The sequence below is a fragment of the Cylas formicarius genome, unplaced genomic scaffold (assembly GCF_029955315.1).
Source record: "Cylas formicarius isolate icCylForm1 unplaced genomic scaffold, icCylForm1.1 PGA_scaffold_9__14_contigs__length_23061073, whole genome shotgun sequence".
Taxonomy (NCBI): domain Eukaryota; kingdom Metazoa; phylum Arthropoda; class Insecta; order Coleoptera; family Brentidae; genus Cylas; species Cylas formicarius.
This window is the reverse complement of record NW_026844365.1, coordinates 6142738-6162342: the sequence shown is the minus strand read 5'-3', so window position 1 is coordinate 6162342 and position 19605 is coordinate 6142738. Positions and strand designations below refer to the sequence as shown.

Below are 19605 nucleotides of genomic sequence, written 5' to 3'. Positions count from 1 at the left end.
ATAAGTGAGACACCCCGTAAAAGAGTCAAAAATGGGATACCCCGTGCAAGTCACATCAAACCTTTTATTTGTCATTTGCAATTTGTATTTTCTTCACTTAAAGTCTAATGACGCCCTAACTAACTCAACAGACACTGTAGATTTTGAAGGTTTTCCTCTTTTTGCCACTTTCATCGAAATTTTGCTGTGAGATTGCACGGGTTCTTAAATAAACCATATCGCTGGAAATCGGTTGATTTTACGGATTACGTACGGACAAAACCATTTTTTCACCGACAAGGTGAGGCTGAAGGTAATCGCGAATTTCAAAGTCATTCCGTCGCAGATTCGTTGCTCGTAATAAAAAAAAATCTGAGCCCACAAAAGGAAAAAACACAGAGATGACAATGTCGGGCGAGGCTTTTTGTTGCAAGGTTGACCAAATTCGGAAACTTTAACCGGAAGTGGGAAGGTGTCGTGGCCCGGGTAACAAATTAAAGTTCATTCGGTTGTCCGACTCGCTAAATAGATTCGGAATGATGGATGAAAGCGATTTTGTGGTATAGTGTGTCTCAAAGTATGTTGTCGTGGCTTGTGAGAACATAAACTGACTTTTAAGGTGGTTTAAAAATGTAAAGATTAAATATCATATTACGTTCATTTAGGTATATGAAAACTTAAGAGGGTGGTGATACTTTGCTCAAAATAAAGCGTAGTTTGTCATCTGATCGTGATATTTTTATGTGTGCATATATTTTTTTAATTGAATTGGACCACTGTTATATTCGGACAATTCTCAGCACTTGAAAACAAGCGGTAGTAAGGAAAGTCTGGCTTGAAAACATACGTCATCAGGGCCCCAACGGGCAAAGCTTCCTCGTAAAACAAACAAATAAATTTCTTTTCAAATATTGGCATGTTTATTTTACTTTTAAAAATGAACCGGTGCACATAAACTAACCAAAAAAGTTCTCTAAAGTTCCCTACAAAAATTCTGAAAATCACTGTGATTCCTCAAATTTTACATAGCATACGAAATTTTGAGTAATTTTTGAGAAAAGTTAACTTTGCCTTTTATTTACGAAAAAACAGAAAAAAATCTGAAAACTTCAATTTGGACTTTTTATTATGGATCGACGGAAGTGGTACATATTTAATGCTCCTATTACTCGTAAGTTTTTGGTCCTGATAGAAAAAAGCAAGGGTTCCCCGTTCATCTCCAGATGCAAGTATCTTTTCTGCAAGTTCACCGCTAAGTTAGCAGGAACAAGTTGAATTTTGGCCACATTTAGTTTTGAAAGAATATATTAAATGTAACACTGGGCCTAGGATTGATGCTTGATGGACCGCTGATATGACTTCACCAACTTCCGATACACCAGCCGTCGTCCTAACAACTTGTCTTCTGTTTTGCGGGTGGTCGCAAAAGAAGACGAGCGGACCGCCAGGTAGTCCAAAATATTGCACATGCAAGTGAAAAAATTTGAACCTTGAAAATAAATTTTTTCCGGCCTTGAATTTCCTACTTGGCTTATAAGTAGTATGGGTAAACTTAGTTTTAGCATTATAGATAGCTGAGTTTGACTGTTATTAATATCTATCAGAACTATTGTTTTAAAAATATTCCACTATCTTTATGGCACAGTATAGTTTTTGATCTAAAAATATTTATTAAAACTCACGAAGTCCTTGTATGAGAAACTGGCTCACCCCGTTAATAATCATCAATTTGCAACTGAAATCCGAATTCGCGGAGTTATTTTACGTGATATTAAATATTTATACGGAAAGTAAATACCCAACCGCATTCGGTGTTTTACGCCATTTTCTTTTCAACGACACGTGAAATGTTTTAATTAAAAGTGACTCAGTCCCGGTCTTTAACAGTCTGCTCGCTTGCACTGGACATCCTATTCTGACCTGATAAGGTAAAGATCAGTAGGTGAGGGTATCGTGATTGCCATTTTAGGTGTTCCAATTGCACACACTCTACAGGGTGTCTCGGTATTCAGTATCCAAGTTTAATGGATATATTTTTAACACGACTTTTGTGTCCACGAAGAGGCAAATCTTCCACACGAAACTGTATCTAAAAGATGGGTTGATCCAACTCAAAACTGTCAGATGAAAGCACCTTCAAATAAAGGAAACTGGAAAACCATAATACACTCTGCTGTTGAAAACTCCAGCACGTCAAAACAGTGCACGTAAATAGTAAATCAAAGGGCCAATTTTTTGTCCATACTTGAGAAACCCTACACATAATCGAAAAAATGCTTGAAATAAATGTTATAGGCAAAAGTGAAAATAGACAAAAAAAAAATTCTTCCAAAGTTTAAATAGACGTCAAATCTGAAGTCGCTGTCTAGATATCTACTACATTTTTTATCATGACAACAAAATATCTTGAACACCCCTTACAATATTTGAAAACGTCAAGCATCAAAATTTTAACTGTCTACACCCTATATATTTTGGAAAAATAATCAAGAATAAAAGTTTTTGGATTAGATCTCACCAATCTTTTCTCATTTCATCGCATTCACCGTTTCCGAGGAACTATTTTTTATGGAACCATTGCTAATGCAGTTTTTAAATTTTTAAAAATACTTGCCGACCCCACAGTGTCCCCAGTGACAGTTTGTGTGTTTGTGTTTCATAGCGATGTACAAAAAAATACGAGCGTATACATATACTTGTACAAAAATAAAGACAGAAAGAAGTGTACAAATTGTCTTCAAATTATCGGGGGCTTAGTGTATCCGACTCAATTTGCAGCTTGTATAGAAAGATAATTAATTGAAGATTGTCGGGAGGACGCTGAAGATTAAAACGGCGTTCGTGATCGGCGTTCTTGGACAAAAAGTAACCAGAATCATAAACGTGTGCACCCACAGTCTTTAAGATCTATCTGAAGGGGGCTTTGGAAATCTGGAAAAGAACATGCGAACCGATGAGTATTCCAATTTTAGATCATAAGCTTTATGAGAAAGATATTTACTACATGTTGCGAAAAATCTATGAGGGATGTGGAGTTTAACATCATCATCAAAAACAGGGTATGTAGTGGTGGGAAATGAAGGACGACATTTAGAATTAAGAGGCACAAAAATTAAAAACGCTGATAGTTACAAATACCTTGTAGTTACAAATACCTTGTTGTAAGAATAACAAATGATGACCATGATACAAAGGAAATAGCAATTAGAATTGCACAAATATCGTTGAAAGTATTGCAACATATGGCCCAGATCTTTGGGTAATATATAGAAAAGACGCCTCCAAAATAAAAGTTATGGAAATGGGAATAGATATTGATATCCTGGAATCTGTAGAATGTAAAAGGTTCAAATGGTATGGCGAAGTGGAAAGGATGATAAGACTCTTACAATGGATCCTCACCAATCGCAGAAAAAAAGGTAGACCAAGAAAATCGTGGAAGCAAGAAGTAAACTGTGCATTGTTGGATAGAGGACTATAAGCACATGATTGGAATTATCGCTAGCGTTGGAAGCTAGGATGCGAGACACGACGACAGCTGTAACAAAACCTTGTTAACCGACCCGCTAACCGACCAATCTAACCATTTTATTATATTTGAAAGAATTAGTTTACACTGCTTGTTTTGACGCGCCGTGTATAAGAATGTTTCTATATCATATAAATACCACGCAAATTTCTCTCTTTTTTAAACTTCTAAAACCTTTCCACCAATAAAGTTCGGCTTTCGTGGTAGCTTGTTACCTATTTACATTTGTAATTTTGCTCTGCAAGACTTATGTATTAGATTAGCTTATAAATAAAGTACTCTATTCTATCCTGTTAGGAGTAAAAATCCCTAATTGTAAAAAAATGGGAACAAGATGCGCCATTGACGACGTACGCGTTAACTCGTAGTTTATTCGATAAACGTACGCAAACAATATACCACAAATCATTTTAATGGTACCTTTTTGAGAGAAATATTGACAGGTGCAAAACGCACCTTTGTTTTATGACAATTAATCGACCAAAGCATAATTGCGGTAGTGTACAAGTCGCTTGCTGTCTAACGAAACAATGAAAGATAGCCGCATCGAACAATATTTTGAAAAATGAGGATAAGAGAAGGTATTCAAAAGTTGCGATATAGAAAATAGTCTCTGCATTGAGTCAGCGATTGGGCTGCTTTGGTGTAAATGGAGGAACACACAGCAGTGGAATTATAATGTACAGGGTGGGCCAATCTTGAAGAGATAGGCAACCGTCTGGTGTGACCACTAGATGGCGTTGCTTAAAACTCTGGAAATTAACTTTCAAAGTAACCGAAGTAACTTTACGCAGAATACGAAAATCCTCAAAGATTTTATACAGAGTGTTCCGTTTGCGAGTTTTATATGTATATGTGTACTACATATATTATCCAAACGGTGCGTTAAAGTAATGTAAAGTAAAGTTATAAAATTATAGTTATCCTTGAAGTTAATTTGAATCGTTTATACAGGGTGAGTCAAAATGGAAAATATTAATTTTCGTCTAACACCGACATCGATCCACGGATTAACAACGGAGTGCCACGTTGTAAAATGTTTAGCCTAATAAAATTGCAGCTGTCATAAGCGGCATTAAAAATATAGGGCATTTTATGGAAATATTTAGGTTTTTATGGTTCCTAATTCATGCCGCGCATCAAATCTGTATTTCGTTTGCTCTATGGAAGAATTATCAGCGGCAAAAATTGGGAAAGATAGTCTAAAATGTTTATGAATTTTCCTTCATAAGATACTCTGTGAAAAATATTTCTTTTAACACATAGGACTTGCTATTAATGGTACTTGCACATGAGGTACCGAATGACCTAACTTTTATGGAACATTAGCATGAAAACTTCGAATACTATCAGGACAACCTGCTTGCTGATATAAAAAATAAGTCAAGTTTATCCATAAATCATCTAAAATGGTAAATTTTCCCGAATATTTCTTTAGATTACTTTTTAAATATTGCCACATCTTTTTCAAAAACGCTGTATAAATTGCTTAATTTTCGCGGGATGAATTTTAAAAGGATTTTTTTCTCTTTTTTTCAAATAATTTTATATTTATATTATCAGAATAAACAAGGTGATACTGATTTCGATTGTTCAAAAAAAAATTGATTGGCCTAGAATTGTACGGAGTGGTTTTTGAATAAAAACACAAATAATTCAATCCACGTACCATATACATACAGGAAAGGTCAGGTTTTTATGTTTTCAAATGTTGCATTTTGTTCTTTAAATGATCCCAAGTATAGTCCAGTCGAGTTTTTAAGTTTTTTAGCAAATAAACTCTTGGTAAATCATTACACGCTTTTAGTGCACTAACAATAGAATTTTGCAGTCTTATATTGGTTCCTGTGTTAATCCGATGTATACTGTTTATAATTCTCGTCTTATGATTAAGTGCATGTTCGATTTTTAGAAGTGAATTTAACTTAAAGATATTTAGTTCTTTGTATAGCCTACTTGTGTTAATTAATCTGTCATAATCGTATAACAAAAAAAATGTAGGTCATGTCTTTCGTTTTTTTTTATATAAATAACTTTTACATTTAAATATTGCGGCATAGCTAGAATTTTATTATCCATAGAATTTACATACTCAGTGCAGCTTAATTCGTAATCCACAGTTAACCGTAAATATCTAACATAATTTACTTGCTCTGTAGGTGTATTATTAATATTAATCTTTACATTTTGTATTTGTATTTGTATTTATCACTACGAAACCAACCCACGTATTTCTTGAGGTCACTGTTGACGTCTTCACATCTGCGAAGGTAAAACAGCGTGCTTTGAGATTGGAAAGATTCAAGTTACGGACATATAAAGAGTATACAACGGGGGTCCCAAGACTGAACCCTGCGGCACTCCTGAGGAATTTAACCCTATATCACTTTTGATGTTTTTAAGTTGACAATTCGATTTCTACCTTCAAATTAATAATTTGCTTCGATTATTATATCCAAGAAGACCAATTTCCAGGTCTTCACTTGTAAAGGAATGTTTTCGTTCCCTTTTTACAAAACATGTAACATGTAATAGTGATGTAGTAAGATTAATTTAAATGATATATTTAATATATGAATATTTTAGAACTAATTTTTTGGCAACGAGTTTTCTATTTGGCAAGGCTGTCGTCATTTTTTACAGTATTCTTTGAACAATTTTTTTCTATATCGAATTTTTAGAAATAATGCTAAAAGAAGGAGACGAGAGAATATTATAATAAATGAAGACGTGCAAAATGTTTCTTAAAAAAATAAAAAGAAAATGGAGTGTTGTTTGACAACCACCCACAGCAAACTAGTCTAAAAAAGAAATGTGCTGATTATTCGGTTATGTGTGCAAAGAAAAAATCATTCAGGCTGAAGCGGTAGGCAGTTCTAGTAAAAAACTAAGAAAGGCAAAATTTGAAGGTTTAGATCGGGCTATGTTGCCGTGGTTCCAACAGCAACGTCTTAAAGATGTAGCACTCTCTGGACCTATCGTAAAAATAAAAGCAGAAAAGTCTGCTGAACAGCTTGGCAGTATCGATTTCAAGGCTTCGGAAGGATGGTTGGGGAAGTTCAAACAGAGACGTCAGAGAGACGTCGTATAAATTATGGACAGATAAGTGGCGAGGCCCGTGATGTCGACAGAAACGCTACTAACGATGAGAAGACGTGGACAAAACTAGCAGAAAAGTACCCTACTGGTATTTTTTACAAAATGACGACAGATAAAACTAAAAAAAGAAAGCTAGTCGTGATTGGAAAATCAACTAACCCACGATGTTTTGAAAACATCAAGCATTTTCCGGTCACTTACAAGGCAAATAAGTCTGCATAGATGACATCGCAAATTTTTGAAGAAGAGATACGTTTATTAGTAAAGGTTGGAAAGAGGTGATAGTAGAAACAATTCAACACTCGTATCGTCATGCAGGACTTATTACCGAATGCGAACTGGACTTGCAAGATGATCAGCCACTAAGCAGTTTCAAACAACAATTACGTTTACAAGTGAGGAGTTGCAAGATTTTATGGTGATAGATCAGAATTTACCTACAACAACAGCAGACTTGACAGAGGAAGCCATATTACAACAAGCAAGAAAGGGTGAGGAAGAGCACCAAGAGAAAGAAGAAGTTTAAGAAGATGATCTGGGACCACCACCAACCATTCAACGAGCCCTTTATTCAGTTAAGCTGCTATAGAATTTTTTTATTTATCATGGGGAAAATGCCCCTCCCGAAGAAATGGAGAAAATACAAGCCAAAGTACGAGATGCGTATTGGCATACCAAAAAATAATTTAAACGAAAATGACCGGTTATTTGAAACATTAAATGTAGTTTTCAACAATATTTATGTAAAATGTTCCTAAGTAGATGTTAAAATATGTATATAAAATAATTAAATATTACAGAACACATATGTATATTATTTTTCCACACATAGAGTTTCGACTGTATATGAATTTATGTGTATAAACAATACGATAGACACACATCAGAGGACGGTAGAGTAAAATATTGAAAATACTAAAAAAATTATTATACTACTATACTCTCATAATGAACTCTTCAGATTGTTAGAAGCTGTAGAAAGTCTTTTTAAACTGTCTTACAGATCATGTTTTTATCAGGACATCAGTGCTTTTCTTTTTTCTTTAAATAAATATATATACAAGGCACTGTTAGTATTTTACACTTTACCAAAGTATCTTTGCAGGGTAGCCTTGAGGGTAGTTTAAATATTAACTTAAATAACATTCTTGGCCCCCAAATACCCAAAATCCAAAATTTAGATGAAAGATATAAAAAATTATCGACAGACTTCCAACAAAACCTCCGTTTCTCTCTTCTCGTTTTCCGGTAAGCAAAAATTTCAAAATCGAATTCGCCACGTTCAGCCAAAAAAAAAACACACTTACCAGCGTGTACTTTTTCGTCATGATTTCCGCGGATTTTCACCCGCGATCCCGCACGCACTATTTTTTTTTTTTGTCGACCCGGAGCCGATCTCGCCGTACCGAATGGCGACGGTCAAATTCTTAAAATGTTACTGAACTGGACGTGCAACAACATCCGACAATTTCACTGCTACCTGCCGTTCGACTGCAGCGTATTTCCTAAAATTGCGGCACGTACGCATTTTTTCCGAGTGTCGCTTTTTATTTTTTTTCCCGACGGACTATTTTGCGTTCCTATTCCGAATAAGTTCAACGCTACGTGAGGTGCTAACGTCGGCACAAGGTTGATCGGCCATTTGATGTAAATATATTGACAATTCCGGCCGCGCCAGTAATAATGACAAATCGGTGCCATTTAACTGCTGTGATTAGGTCGCGATTAGGCGTGTACGGGGTGGATCGTAAAAATTCTAATTTTTTGATAAATGAATAAAAATTGTATATTTTGAAAACGATACCGGATAGAATTTTCCTCTTCACACAAAAGCTTTAGCTCTGCAAAAAAACAATTTCTCTCCTTGTTTTCATGCATGAATTCATCTTATTTTATGCTCTAAACACGGAATCTGATATACAAGTACCACACGTAGGTTTTTAATTCAATATTTCTTTCATCAAAAAACAATATTATTAAAGCATAAATTATTATAAGGAAATAAAAAAATGTTGCGGCTCGAGTTTTATAGTAAAAAATCCTAAATTATATTAACAAAACTCGATCGAGATTGTAGACCTGAAATATTTTTATTCTCAGCCTCTTCATTAACTGGTGGAACTGGAGGTGGAGTGACAAAAAGTTCGGATATAACAGGAGTCAATAGAACATTAATCGGACAATTTGGTGTGATATTGGACACAGTTTGCTCGCGGTATAATACAGATCTTGTAAAATTTGAACCGTCCACAAACTGCTGTACCATTCCACAGATATTATTAAACATTATGTTGTGCCTATTGGGCAGCTCTCTGAGGAGGCCCAAGAGGCACGTCACAAAGATTGTCGGCGATATCGCGAGCATCACACCCAAAAAAAATCGCGCACTGCCACGAATAAAATAAAGTGAATGTTGTTAGTGTCCTCTAATCCCGTTATAGCCAGTTACCGACAAAAAACTGTAAGATCAAAAAAACCACTATCACATATTGGCTCTACTTAAAAGCCGAGAGCTTCCAGGGTTTACAAAAAATCACTATTTTTCCGAAACCGGTGGGCGAAATAAAACAGGATATCGACGAATACAGATTTAATGACTCTTATTAACCCAAAAAAATGTACTTCTGATTTGTTTAAAGGTTTAATTTTTTAACAGGAATATATATAAAAGAATTACGCGGAATAACATAGTAATAAGTAATAGTCGTATATAATAAGTAAATTCAAAATTCCATTCCAGAACCCACTAACATATCACACTATAACTAATTTAATTCAAGTAATGAGTTTGTGGTTTTTAAGTTTTAGGAGCGTATGAAAAAAAGGGAGGCAGGCGCTGAAAAATAATTTATTTTCAAATAGGCCAGTAAAAGAAAAAGTTTGATAACCACTGCATTAGACAAATAGCAGAAAAAAACGCAACTATAGGAGAGATTTACTATCCTAAACAGTAAAACATAAACTACCTAGTTACAATAAATAATAAAATGTTAATATCTAATAACATTTTTTCGTAGACGATTTAAGTCATTCATAATGCAAAGGTTTTATTCTATAATTACACTGGTCTGCAAAAAAAAAAATTTTTTTCTCTCCTTCTTGTTTTCATGCATTAATTCATCTTATTTTATGCTGTAAACACGGAATCTGATATACAAATAAGTACCACACGTAGGTTTTTAATTTAATATTTATTTCATCAAAAAACAATATTATTAAAGCATAAATTATTACAAGGAAATAAAAAATGTGGCGGCTTGAATTTTATAGTAAAAAATCCTAAAATATATTAACAAAACTCGATCGAGATTGTAGACCTGAAATATTTTTATTTTCAGCCTCCTCATTAACTGGTGGAACTGGAGGTGGAGTGTCTTTATCACGAGGAATTGGTCTCTTTGCAGATAGGACGTTCGGATAAACAATCTTATCTCTATTTTTGTTCGAGAATCCTCGTGTAGATGTCATGCAGAAATAGCAATCATTCTCGTGATTTTGAGGCTCACTACAAATCATCGGCATTGAAAACGGCATGGACTTGTGACTTTCATCAAGCCAACCTCTCAACGTTCTTGAGCAGCTATTGCAGCATACTTTTGGCAACCGACTTTTATCTCTCTCATCGATAGAAAATCCAAAATATAGCTTATAAGCTTTTTTAACCAGATCGGTCATGACATGTCGCTGTGTTTTTAGTATGTATTCCCCACAAATGTAGCAAAAACAATCTGAGGAATTTTTGCAAGTCCGTGGCATTTTGTAACCTAAATTCACATAAAATTAATTTTAAAACAACTTTCAAACTTCTATTTTATATTTATTGGCTCTACTTAAAAAAAATACTCAAACTACACATCAAATACTTAAATCCAATGTAGAGAACATGAACTTTATGCAAAACTTACCAAAATATTTGATATAAAAGGTAAACAATTAAACGACAAGTTTTCACTGAACTGTTGTAGTGTCACAATGAATACTGCGCATGCGCGTATTTGCTACCATAAAAATCATCTTCGGCACTTCCCTCCTTTCTCTTACAACTCTCTGAAACTCATTTTGTATGTATATTTACTTTTTGTAACCTTGACGAATGAACAAATTGAAAAAAAAAACAAAATTTTGAAATATAAAAAAAAATCATATCGAAAAGTCTGGACGTGATAGAAAAAATCGGCCAACGGGGATAGATTTAAAACGTTTGAATCATTACATTTATCATAAAAAAATTTAAAGGAGGATTTCATTGTAAAACCAGTGATTATTTTTGAATGGGACAAAAGTGATACAGAAAAAAAATACCTTTCGAGTTATTTACTAAAATAAGTGATAGACTTCAAATGTCTCGCGACTGAATCAACAAAAAAAGTTCAAAACTATTAGTGAATAATCGAAACAAATTCACAAAAAAAATTGATTCACTGCAAACACTTAGTACTAGTTAGTGTAATGCATCTAATGATATGTGCTATCGAATCAAACTTTGACAAGTTGATATTATTCTATATTTATTAAATTTTTCTGCATATTTGCCTAACACTTATATACATATGTCAAAAATATATTTTTGACAAAGTCCACATTAATATGTCCCTTTTATATTTGTTCTGTTTGCCAACTGCCGAAAAATATACTATTCCCTATTTCATTTGCAAAAATTTAAGCACTTTTCTGCTGTTTCTTTATCTCTGCAATACGTCGGGGATTGTGGGTCTCCCGTTAAATATTCTAGCACTTGTAAAGTTCGCTTCATGATTCCAGAAAGCCTTTTTAAAAATATCAGGATCTTCTTGAAATTGTATCTCAAGTAGACTGGGGTTTGCTTCAACATTTTAACATTCATAATATAAAAGAACTCTATGCATATAATAAAAAATCTTTTTTTTTTAATCTCTTCAAATAAGACAGATGAGAAAGGTGGCGAATTCCCGCAAACCATATTTTCGAATATCGACAGCATAGTAAGACTTATTTATTTCTATTGCAGTGTCTCTTCCATTTAAATTTTTTATCTATGGAAAGACCTTAATATAATTACGTTTCTGATTTGATTTCGCATATGGTGCGCCATCTAAGGTCCGCGACAAAAACTAATGCACGCCCTCGCAGATCACCATCCCCAGCGATGCAATACCTAAAACTGTGCGAAGCGTATTGACTGCCAGATGGCGCAGTAGTCGGGATTGTATTTGAATGCATGGTTGACAAAATGAATTGAGCAATCGGTCGCACAATTAAACCAATCTAAACCGATTTTCGTTAAAACAATTTATTTTTATGGTTTAGTATGTGCAGACGTCATAATGGCCTCAATTGAATTTAGAAAAATTACTGCGCAATATCGCCCAGAACGTGTTTCAATATACAGAGTGTTTTTGAGATGCAGGGTGGTAAAGTTTTCAAGAACATTACATATTTTTTAACATCGGTAACACCAGTTCAAATATTTTACTGAAATTAGGACTATGCATCAAGAGGCATTACTTATTGTACCACAATTTTTTTAAAATAGACCAGCAGCGGGCGTACGAAATTTCACCCGTCTATTTTGGTAAGCATTGATGGTTCGCCACTGATTTCGGATATTAAGAAAATAAATTTTAATTTTGAAAACTCTACCTCATTGGATGTCAAAAGTTAAGATTGAAAAATTTTGAATTGGAAAACAGTCTACATACAAGATGAGGGGATCTCCGTACAGGATTTTTTGAATTTGTGGAAATGAAAACACACATCCTTCAACGTTTCTGAATAATTAGAGAAAAGAAAAGACACAAATTAAATTAGAACAAAAAATGTTCTGAACATTTTTAAATTTAAAATTTGCAACAAATTCAGTTAAACATTAGTAAGTCGATCTACTTGGTTTTTCAATTGTTTGTCAATTTTGATACATCGTAAAAATACTTTGAATACTTACAATCAAAAAGAGGCTCCAATGTTTGGGGTGCAAATTTAACAACAAAATTGGATTATCGGTTGGTAATCCTGCAGTTTACTTATTTTGTAGATGAGGTCATAGATATACCATATTATATAGGATTTTTCGTCCCTTGTTGCCAAATATTCAACCATCGTATCTTAGGTCGTGCTCGTTCTTTCCATTCATTCTGTTTTATTTAATTTTTGGTTTTCAATAAGAAAATTTGTTTTCTATTATTTTGAGCATCGAAAAATCGTATGTTTTGCTTCTAGGATTAACTTTAACAATTTGATCTTCGTTTATCTGTCGCCGTAGAATTTCTATCGATAGCCTGCTATAGTGCTTATGCTACTGTCATAAGTGACAGTGACCAGCACACGATAAATGGTACCCTTAATATAGCAAGCAATGATAATTACTGGATGGAGAAAGAACCAATAAGAAAGTGTCATTTGATGCAATGTTTCACCTTCCAAAGAATAAAAAAAATACTACCATATGCCCTAGGACACTGCTAGGAAAAAGTATCCTAAAACGAAATGAAAGTTCTGAAAAAAGTCTTTGGTTAGTTTTAGTGAAAGAAACTTCCCAATGGCGCTAAACGTAGAAAGGTTTAAAAAGAAAAGCAAGGTGTAAATCTAACTGAAAAAACAGCACAGCAGCATAAACAAAAGTGTGCAAGTGTAGTCGTCTTGAGTCACTAAGCGATGCCAATGTAAATTATATGCTAAAATGTATCCTGTTTATTTGAGTAAACAAATTAATCAATACATAAAAACCAAAGGGAAATTAAAAATTAAAAATCAAAACACTAATAATGTAGAAAAAAGGATACAAAAGAAGCACACGAGGTTAACTTAAATAAACTCCAAGAAAATATCGAGCGAATATTCAAGATCATTTGGGTGCTGTGTTAAGGGTCACACTTGATGACCCAAGTGTGACGCATGTTGATTATAATAATGGTAAATTGTAATAAGGAGGTACGCCATGATGGCATTCCTTCTTTTATCTTTAAACTTATTTAACTTTTGGTTTAAGACAAACTCATTTCTTTCAGCAGTTTTTGAAAAAGGTGAGGTAACAACAACACTCACCACTTTCTTGTCCTGTTAAAATATATGAAACCATTTATGGCAACATGTTTTTTTTTAATAAAAAAAAACTACATCTCTATTTTTTTGCGAAATTACTCAATATATTGTTGACGGATTGGAGAAAAAAAGTCGAGTTAATCTTAATCTTAATAAACTGCTTTTTCTTGTGTTTATTAATAATCTGGTTGATTTAATTCATGATTCGAAAGAACCTTTATATCCTGATGATCTGAAGCTTTATGCTATAATTGAAAATTAGATTGACTGTCTATAACTTCAACAATAATTTCAATGTTTTGTGCTTAGCTTTAGTAGAAAAAAGGAACAAGTAGAATTTGAATACAACATTGGTGGAACAGTGTTGGTTAGTTAGTTAGCTTTAGATACTCACTTATTTTTCAGGGTACATATAAATAAAAAAAAAAAGAAATTGTAAGGATTTTAATTTAGTCTTAAAACATTGTATACATTATTTATCGATCTCTTACATGAAACTCATAAGTATAACATTGAAATTGAATGAATTACCGTGAAACTGGTGTGTACAAAATGTACCAGGGAGCTGCTGGAGGAAATTTAAAAAATTGGGACAACGTAAATACGTACAAGATATTTATTACTTACATAACTTATTTATTATTATTATTTATTTATCATAATACATTTCGTGTTTGAATTTCCTTTCTACCACCCTGATTTTATGTGTGCGGTACTGTGCTTAACATAAACATCTTTTTGTATCATCTAGCATCTCATTAACATTTTTGGAAATTTGATTCGATTTTTGACGCTTTATGTTAAGATCAAAAATGAAAAGATAGACAAACTAAGAGGATAGGTATTGTAAGAGTGTACCATGAAACGTGTAGTTTTTATTGTACAATTTCTTTGTTAAAACGAATAAAAATTATAATTTGGCTTCACTGTGCAGCTAGCGACCACAGTTGCAATTTCCTCGTCTTCCATATGCGTCAACTGCAGGATTACCTATCGGTTTTACAGTATAAAGCGTCTACTATTATTAATGACGTAGATTTCGTTTCCAGATAAAGCAGATAGCCGATAGCTGATATCACGGCCGATCTTTTTTATTTTGGTGTGCTGACGCACACCGGTGCCCCTTTCACCAGTGCGTTGTTGCCAACGCGTTCCGTGCGACACGTCATTTAATGGACCGCGAAGGGCGTGTTTTTCAGGTACGTGTTGTCTGCGATTCTGCTCATCCTCAGAGACTCTTCCTCTTTGCCGCTGATCTCGGTGACCTCCATGAAACAGAACCGCTTGTCCCCGGGATAGTCGGGAGTCAGCGTGTGCAGCTGGATGAGGTGCAGTTTCTTGTTTGCTTTTTTTGTCGTCTCCACTGCGATCTGGTGCTGTTTGCTTCTGAAATCGATATGTAATGTTAATATGCAATACTGATTTTGAGACAAATATCCCATGGATTTACTACTTCTACATGCAGTGCACTCGTAACAACGTGTTTCGATATTATACTACTACAAATAATAAAAAAAATAATAAAAATAAAATATTTATAAAGCACCTGCATTTGCAAAAATAAGTTATAAATTATATTAGAAAAAGATGTTTGTCTGGATCCCAAAATAACCACCAAAAAAATTCAAAAATTAAAAAAAAATAGTTTGCGTCATTTTATTGCTTCCAATTTAAAGAGTCTAAAGGCGGGTCCAGACTTCTACCTCCCTCCCAAGTCTGAAGTCGCTAGCTGCAAATGTGGAGTACTTATTATGTTTTATAAAATTGCACGGAATATCGCGAACACCCTGTACAATACTTAAAAACCGTATACACAAAACTTTAAGCTGTCTATATCGGCTATATCGTCACGTAAAAGAAACTGACATCTAAAACACAGATTTGGAATTATTGCCAAATTTTCAATAATAAGGGGCCCCATTTTTCAGTTTTTTTGAATTTGCGGCGCACCCTGTATATTCGACAATTGTCGACAACAAAAGTTTATAGAGCCGTATCTTCTGCTTCTTCTGGTTCAAGAATTTTTTTGGTCTCTGAAACAGTTTTTGATGTTTTTTGTAGACCCTTGCACACGCGATTTTTAATTTTTTTAGAATACTTCCCGACCCCCCAACCCCCCATTTTGAATAGGTTCCGTCACGAGGCAAAGCTGCATATATGTGCCAAATATGAAGTCGATTGCTTCAAATTTCGGACACTTGTCGTGTTTCATAGCAAGGTCCAAAAAACAGTCGAAAATCGCGAAAAAACGATGGATCAGGACCATTTCTTATAAGCTTATGCGCCTCGTGAAAGAGGCAAATTTCTATTTCGCAGCTCCAACGAGAACGGAGAAAGGAGAACGGACAGACAAAAAAAAATTTTTTTTCGACGGTGATCATTTCTGTACCCACGGCGATCCCGTAGGACTGTTACGGAGATAAAAAATTTTTATACGAGGGCAAGGAAACCTGATGGCGGAGCCTCCATATGACAAAGCAGTAACCAGAAAGTTTTTTGAGAATGTGGGGGGGGGTATAGGGCGTTCACTGTATTATTATCATAGGTTCCCAGTTAGTCACGGTTCTATAATTAGACGTGCGTATCCGTTTAAATACGCTCGCGTGGTCCAGATCGAAAAACGGAATTATTTCGTCGCCGCTTCGAAGATTATTAGCAACACGTGTGACTGATAACATTCGGTAAACCTTTGCCCTACTTTTTTATCGCGATTCTTTCCTCCGTTCCGTCAAATCGAATCGGGAACTTTCGGTGCGTGAACGGCCACTCACCTGGTGAAAAAACTGACGAAATTCTCGTAAACGATCCTGCAAATCCACAAAAACTCGAGCACCATCAAATCGATCAGACTGATTTTGTTTCGCATATCGACTGCCCCGACTAGTTAACTAATTGCTGAGGAATGCGGTTAACAAATAAACAATAATGAGGTGGCGGTCACGAACGAGCCCGACTTGGATTACGGTGCGATTGTGAATCGGCAATGCAACAACATTCCATATATACACATCGACAATAACATATCTAAAGAAGGCGAGAGCGTTGATAATTAATACACGGCGAGGCAACTGATAAGCTTATCTGGATTTCAAATGCTTTTGTGTTTTGTCACTAACTCCTCTAAACAATTTTATAATAAATATAATGATTCAAACGTTTTGAATCTATCCCCGTTGGCCGATTTTTTCTATCACGTCTAGATTTTTCGATATAATTTTTTTTTATATTTCAAAATTTTGTTTTTTAATATAATATAAAATAGAAGTTTCAAAGTTGTTTTAAAATTAACTTTATGTGATTTTAGGTTATAAAATGCCACGGACTTGTAAAAATTCCTCAGATTGTTTTTGCTACATGTGTGGGGAATACATACTAAAAACACAGCGACATGTCATGACCGATCTGGTTAAAACAGCTTATAAACTATATTTTAGATTTTGCCAAAATATTGGTTGGTTGTCAAAAGTATGCTGCAATAGCCGCTCAAGAACGTTGAGAGGTTGCCTTGAAGAAAGTCACAAATCCATGCCGTTTTCAATGCCAATGATTTGGAGTGAACCTCAAAATCACGAGAATGATTGTTATTTCTGCATGACATCTACACGAGGATTTTCGAAAAAAAATAGAGATAAGATTGTTTATCCGAACGTCCTATCTGCAAAGAGACCAATTCCTCGTGATAAAGACACTCCACCTCCAGTTCCACCAGTTAATGAGGAGGCTGAAAATAAAAATATTTCAGGTCTACAATCTCAATCGAGTTATGTTAATATAATTTAGGATTTTTTACTGTAAAACTCAAGCCGCCACATTTTTTATTTCCTTGTAATAATTTATGCTTTAATAATATTGTTTTTTGATGAAATAAATATTAAATTAAAAACCTACGTGTGGTACTTATTTGTATATCAGATTCCGTGTTTACAGCATAAAATAAGATGAATTCATGCATGAAAACAAGAAGGAGAGAAATTTTTTTTTTTTTTTGCAGACCAGTGTAATTATAGAATAAAACCTTTGCATTATGAATGACTTCAATCGTCTACGAAAAAATGTTATTCGATATTAACATTTTATTATTTATTGTAACTAGGTAGTATATGTTTTAGTGTTTAGGATAGTAAATCTCTCCTATAGTTGCGTTTTTTTCTGCTATTGGTCTAATGCAGTGGTTATCAAACTTTTTCTTTTACTGGCCTATTTGAAAATAAATTATTTTTCAGCGCCTGCCTCCCTTTTTTTCAAACGTTCCTAAAACTTAAAAACCACAAACTCATTACTTGAATTAAATTAGTTATAGTGTGATATGTTAGTGGGTTCTGGTATCTAAACTTACATTCTAAGCTACAATTTGGAATGGAATTTTGAATTTACTTATTACATACGACTATTACGACTATTACTTATTAGTATGTTATTCCGCGTAATTCTTTTATTTATATTCCTGTTAAAAAATTAAACCTTTAAACAAATCAGAAGTACATTTTTTTGGGTTAATAAGAGTCATTAAATCTGTATTCGTCGATATCCTGTTTTATTTCGCCCACCGGTTTCGGAAAAATAGTGATTTTTTGTAAACCCTGGAAGCTCTCGGCTTTTAAGTAGAGCCAATATGTGATAGTGGTTTTTTTGATCTTACAGTTTTTTGTCGGTAACTGGCTATAACGGGATCAGAGGACACTAACAACATTCGCTTTATTTTATTCGTGGCAGTGCGCGATTTTTTTTGGGTGTGATGCTCGCGATATCGCCGACAATCTTTGTGACGTGCCTCTTGGCCCTCCTCAGAGAGCTGCCCAATAGGCACAACATAATGTTTAATAATATCTGTGGAATGGTACAGCAGTTTGTGGACGGTTCAAATTTTACAAGATCTGTAATATACCCCGAGCAAACTGTGTCCAATATCACACCAAATTGTCCGATTAATGTTCTATTGACTCCTGTTATATCTGAACTTTTTGCTGGAAAATTAAAAAGGCTCTGGCGGTATTTCCGTCATTACTGGACCCGAATCCAGGTTTTGGCTTGTCTACGTCTAAAGCCATTCCTAAATCTTTTTTGGATCTCTTGTTTCCTAATTTTAACTTTTTAACCATTTTTTGTGATTTAACTTGTAACCTACGTGAAGTAAACATTCAAAGCATCTTATGCGCGCATGTAACGTAGACAAGCCAAACTCATAATTTTTAAATTTATTTTGTGTATTGTTGGGCTCTATATTCATATTTTTTGGAGTTGCGTCACAGATATAACAGGTTTGTGATGATTTTGTATCGGTTAGAATACTGCACAGTTTTCCATCTACCATTGTTAAGTGAAGCTCATCATGAATATTCATTTGAACATTATTTTAATTAATTTATTTGCGAGTGTATTTGTTTAGTCTCATCACTTACGATTTCGGTAGTTTCTTTAGAAAATAAGAATTTTATAGCCCGACAAAGTTTGGTGGAAGTTGGGTGATCGTTTTGCCATAGAAGAATATTTTTGTCGAGTGGACCTTATGGGCAATCTTTCCGCATCTGCCTAAACCAAAACTCTTACTTTTTTACTTCCATGTCCTTAATTACCCCCCACTCCCTCTCCAAGCGTTGTTCGTTCTTCTCTCTCTCTGACTGTGCCAGATGTCTGTGTGATGGATGTGTGTGTTTCTACCGAAGCACACCGGGTTCAGAAGCGGCGAAAACAATACTCACACTATACTTCACTAACGGAGTGTATTACTATACGTGAAAAACAAAAGTACAAATTGCATGGACCGGTCGTATCGACTCTGGTCCAGCAGATCGAAATCGAACAAAACAATCAATAGCAAGTCAACATAGTTCGTCCCCTAAAAAGGAACTGACCACTCCGCGCTCCTTCGCCGACTTCGTCTCCGACAATTGGCAATAGAGGGCGCTCCGCACCACCACCACACAGTACACTAAGACAAATTTTTAAACCATCACATCTGACTTTCTTGGTCCATTGCTTTA

General features: G+C 34.5%; 2 protein-coding genes and 1 long non-coding RNA gene across 4 annotated transcripts in view; 1 reads left to right on the top strand and 2 right to left on the bottom strand.

Annotated features, from left to right (window-relative positions):
* LOC132706994 (facilitated trehalose transporter Tret1-2 homolog) overlaps positions 1-8241 on the bottom strand; it is a 56394-nt gene extending 48153 nt beyond the window's left edge. The window contains exon 1 of the mRNA XM_060678596.1: positions 7915-8241. Coding sequence (XP_060534579.1) covers positions 7915-7935 — 21 coding nt within the window. The 5' untranslated portion in view covers positions 7936-8241. The remainder of the gene's footprint in view (positions 1-7914) is intronic.
* A 5827-nt stretch (positions 8242-14068) lies between these two features.
* Positions 14069-19453, bottom strand: LOC132707614 (uncharacterized). Of its 2 annotated transcripts, none has more exons than XM_060679520.1 (2): positions 19172-19453; positions 14069-15010 (listed from the first exon to the last, which is right to left on the bottom strand). In XM_060679520.1, exons 1-2 carry the CDS (start codon positions 19183-19185, stop codon positions 14794-14796), a joined length of 231 nt encoding a protein of 76 aa, XP_060535503.1. In that variant the 5' UTR covers positions 19186-19453; the 3' UTR covers positions 14069-14793. The 2 variants fall into 2 exon arrangements, with proteins under 2 accessions (XP_060535503.1, XP_060535502.1); XM_060679519.1 differs by lacking the exon at positions 19172-19453 and adding an exon at positions 16396-16938.
* LOC132707616 (uncharacterized) lies at positions 15017-17511 on the top strand. The gene is made up of 2 exons (XR_009619761.1): positions 15017-16305; positions 16929-17511. It is a non-coding gene; the product is annotated as an uncharacterized LOC132707616 (long non-coding RNA).
* Positions 19454-19605: the final 152 nt, after the last annotated feature.

Bases quoted from the DNA above. Each gene is read 5' to 3' on its own strand.
- LOC132707614 (XM_060679519.1), bottom strand. From the start codon at position 16,490: ATGCGAAACAAAATCAGTCTGATCGATTTGATGGTGCTCGAGTTTTTG. The intron at 15,011-16,395 runs GTGAGTGGCCGT...TATCGATTTCAG, and splicing joins TTCGTCAGTTTTTTCACCAG to AAGCAAACAGCACCAGATCG.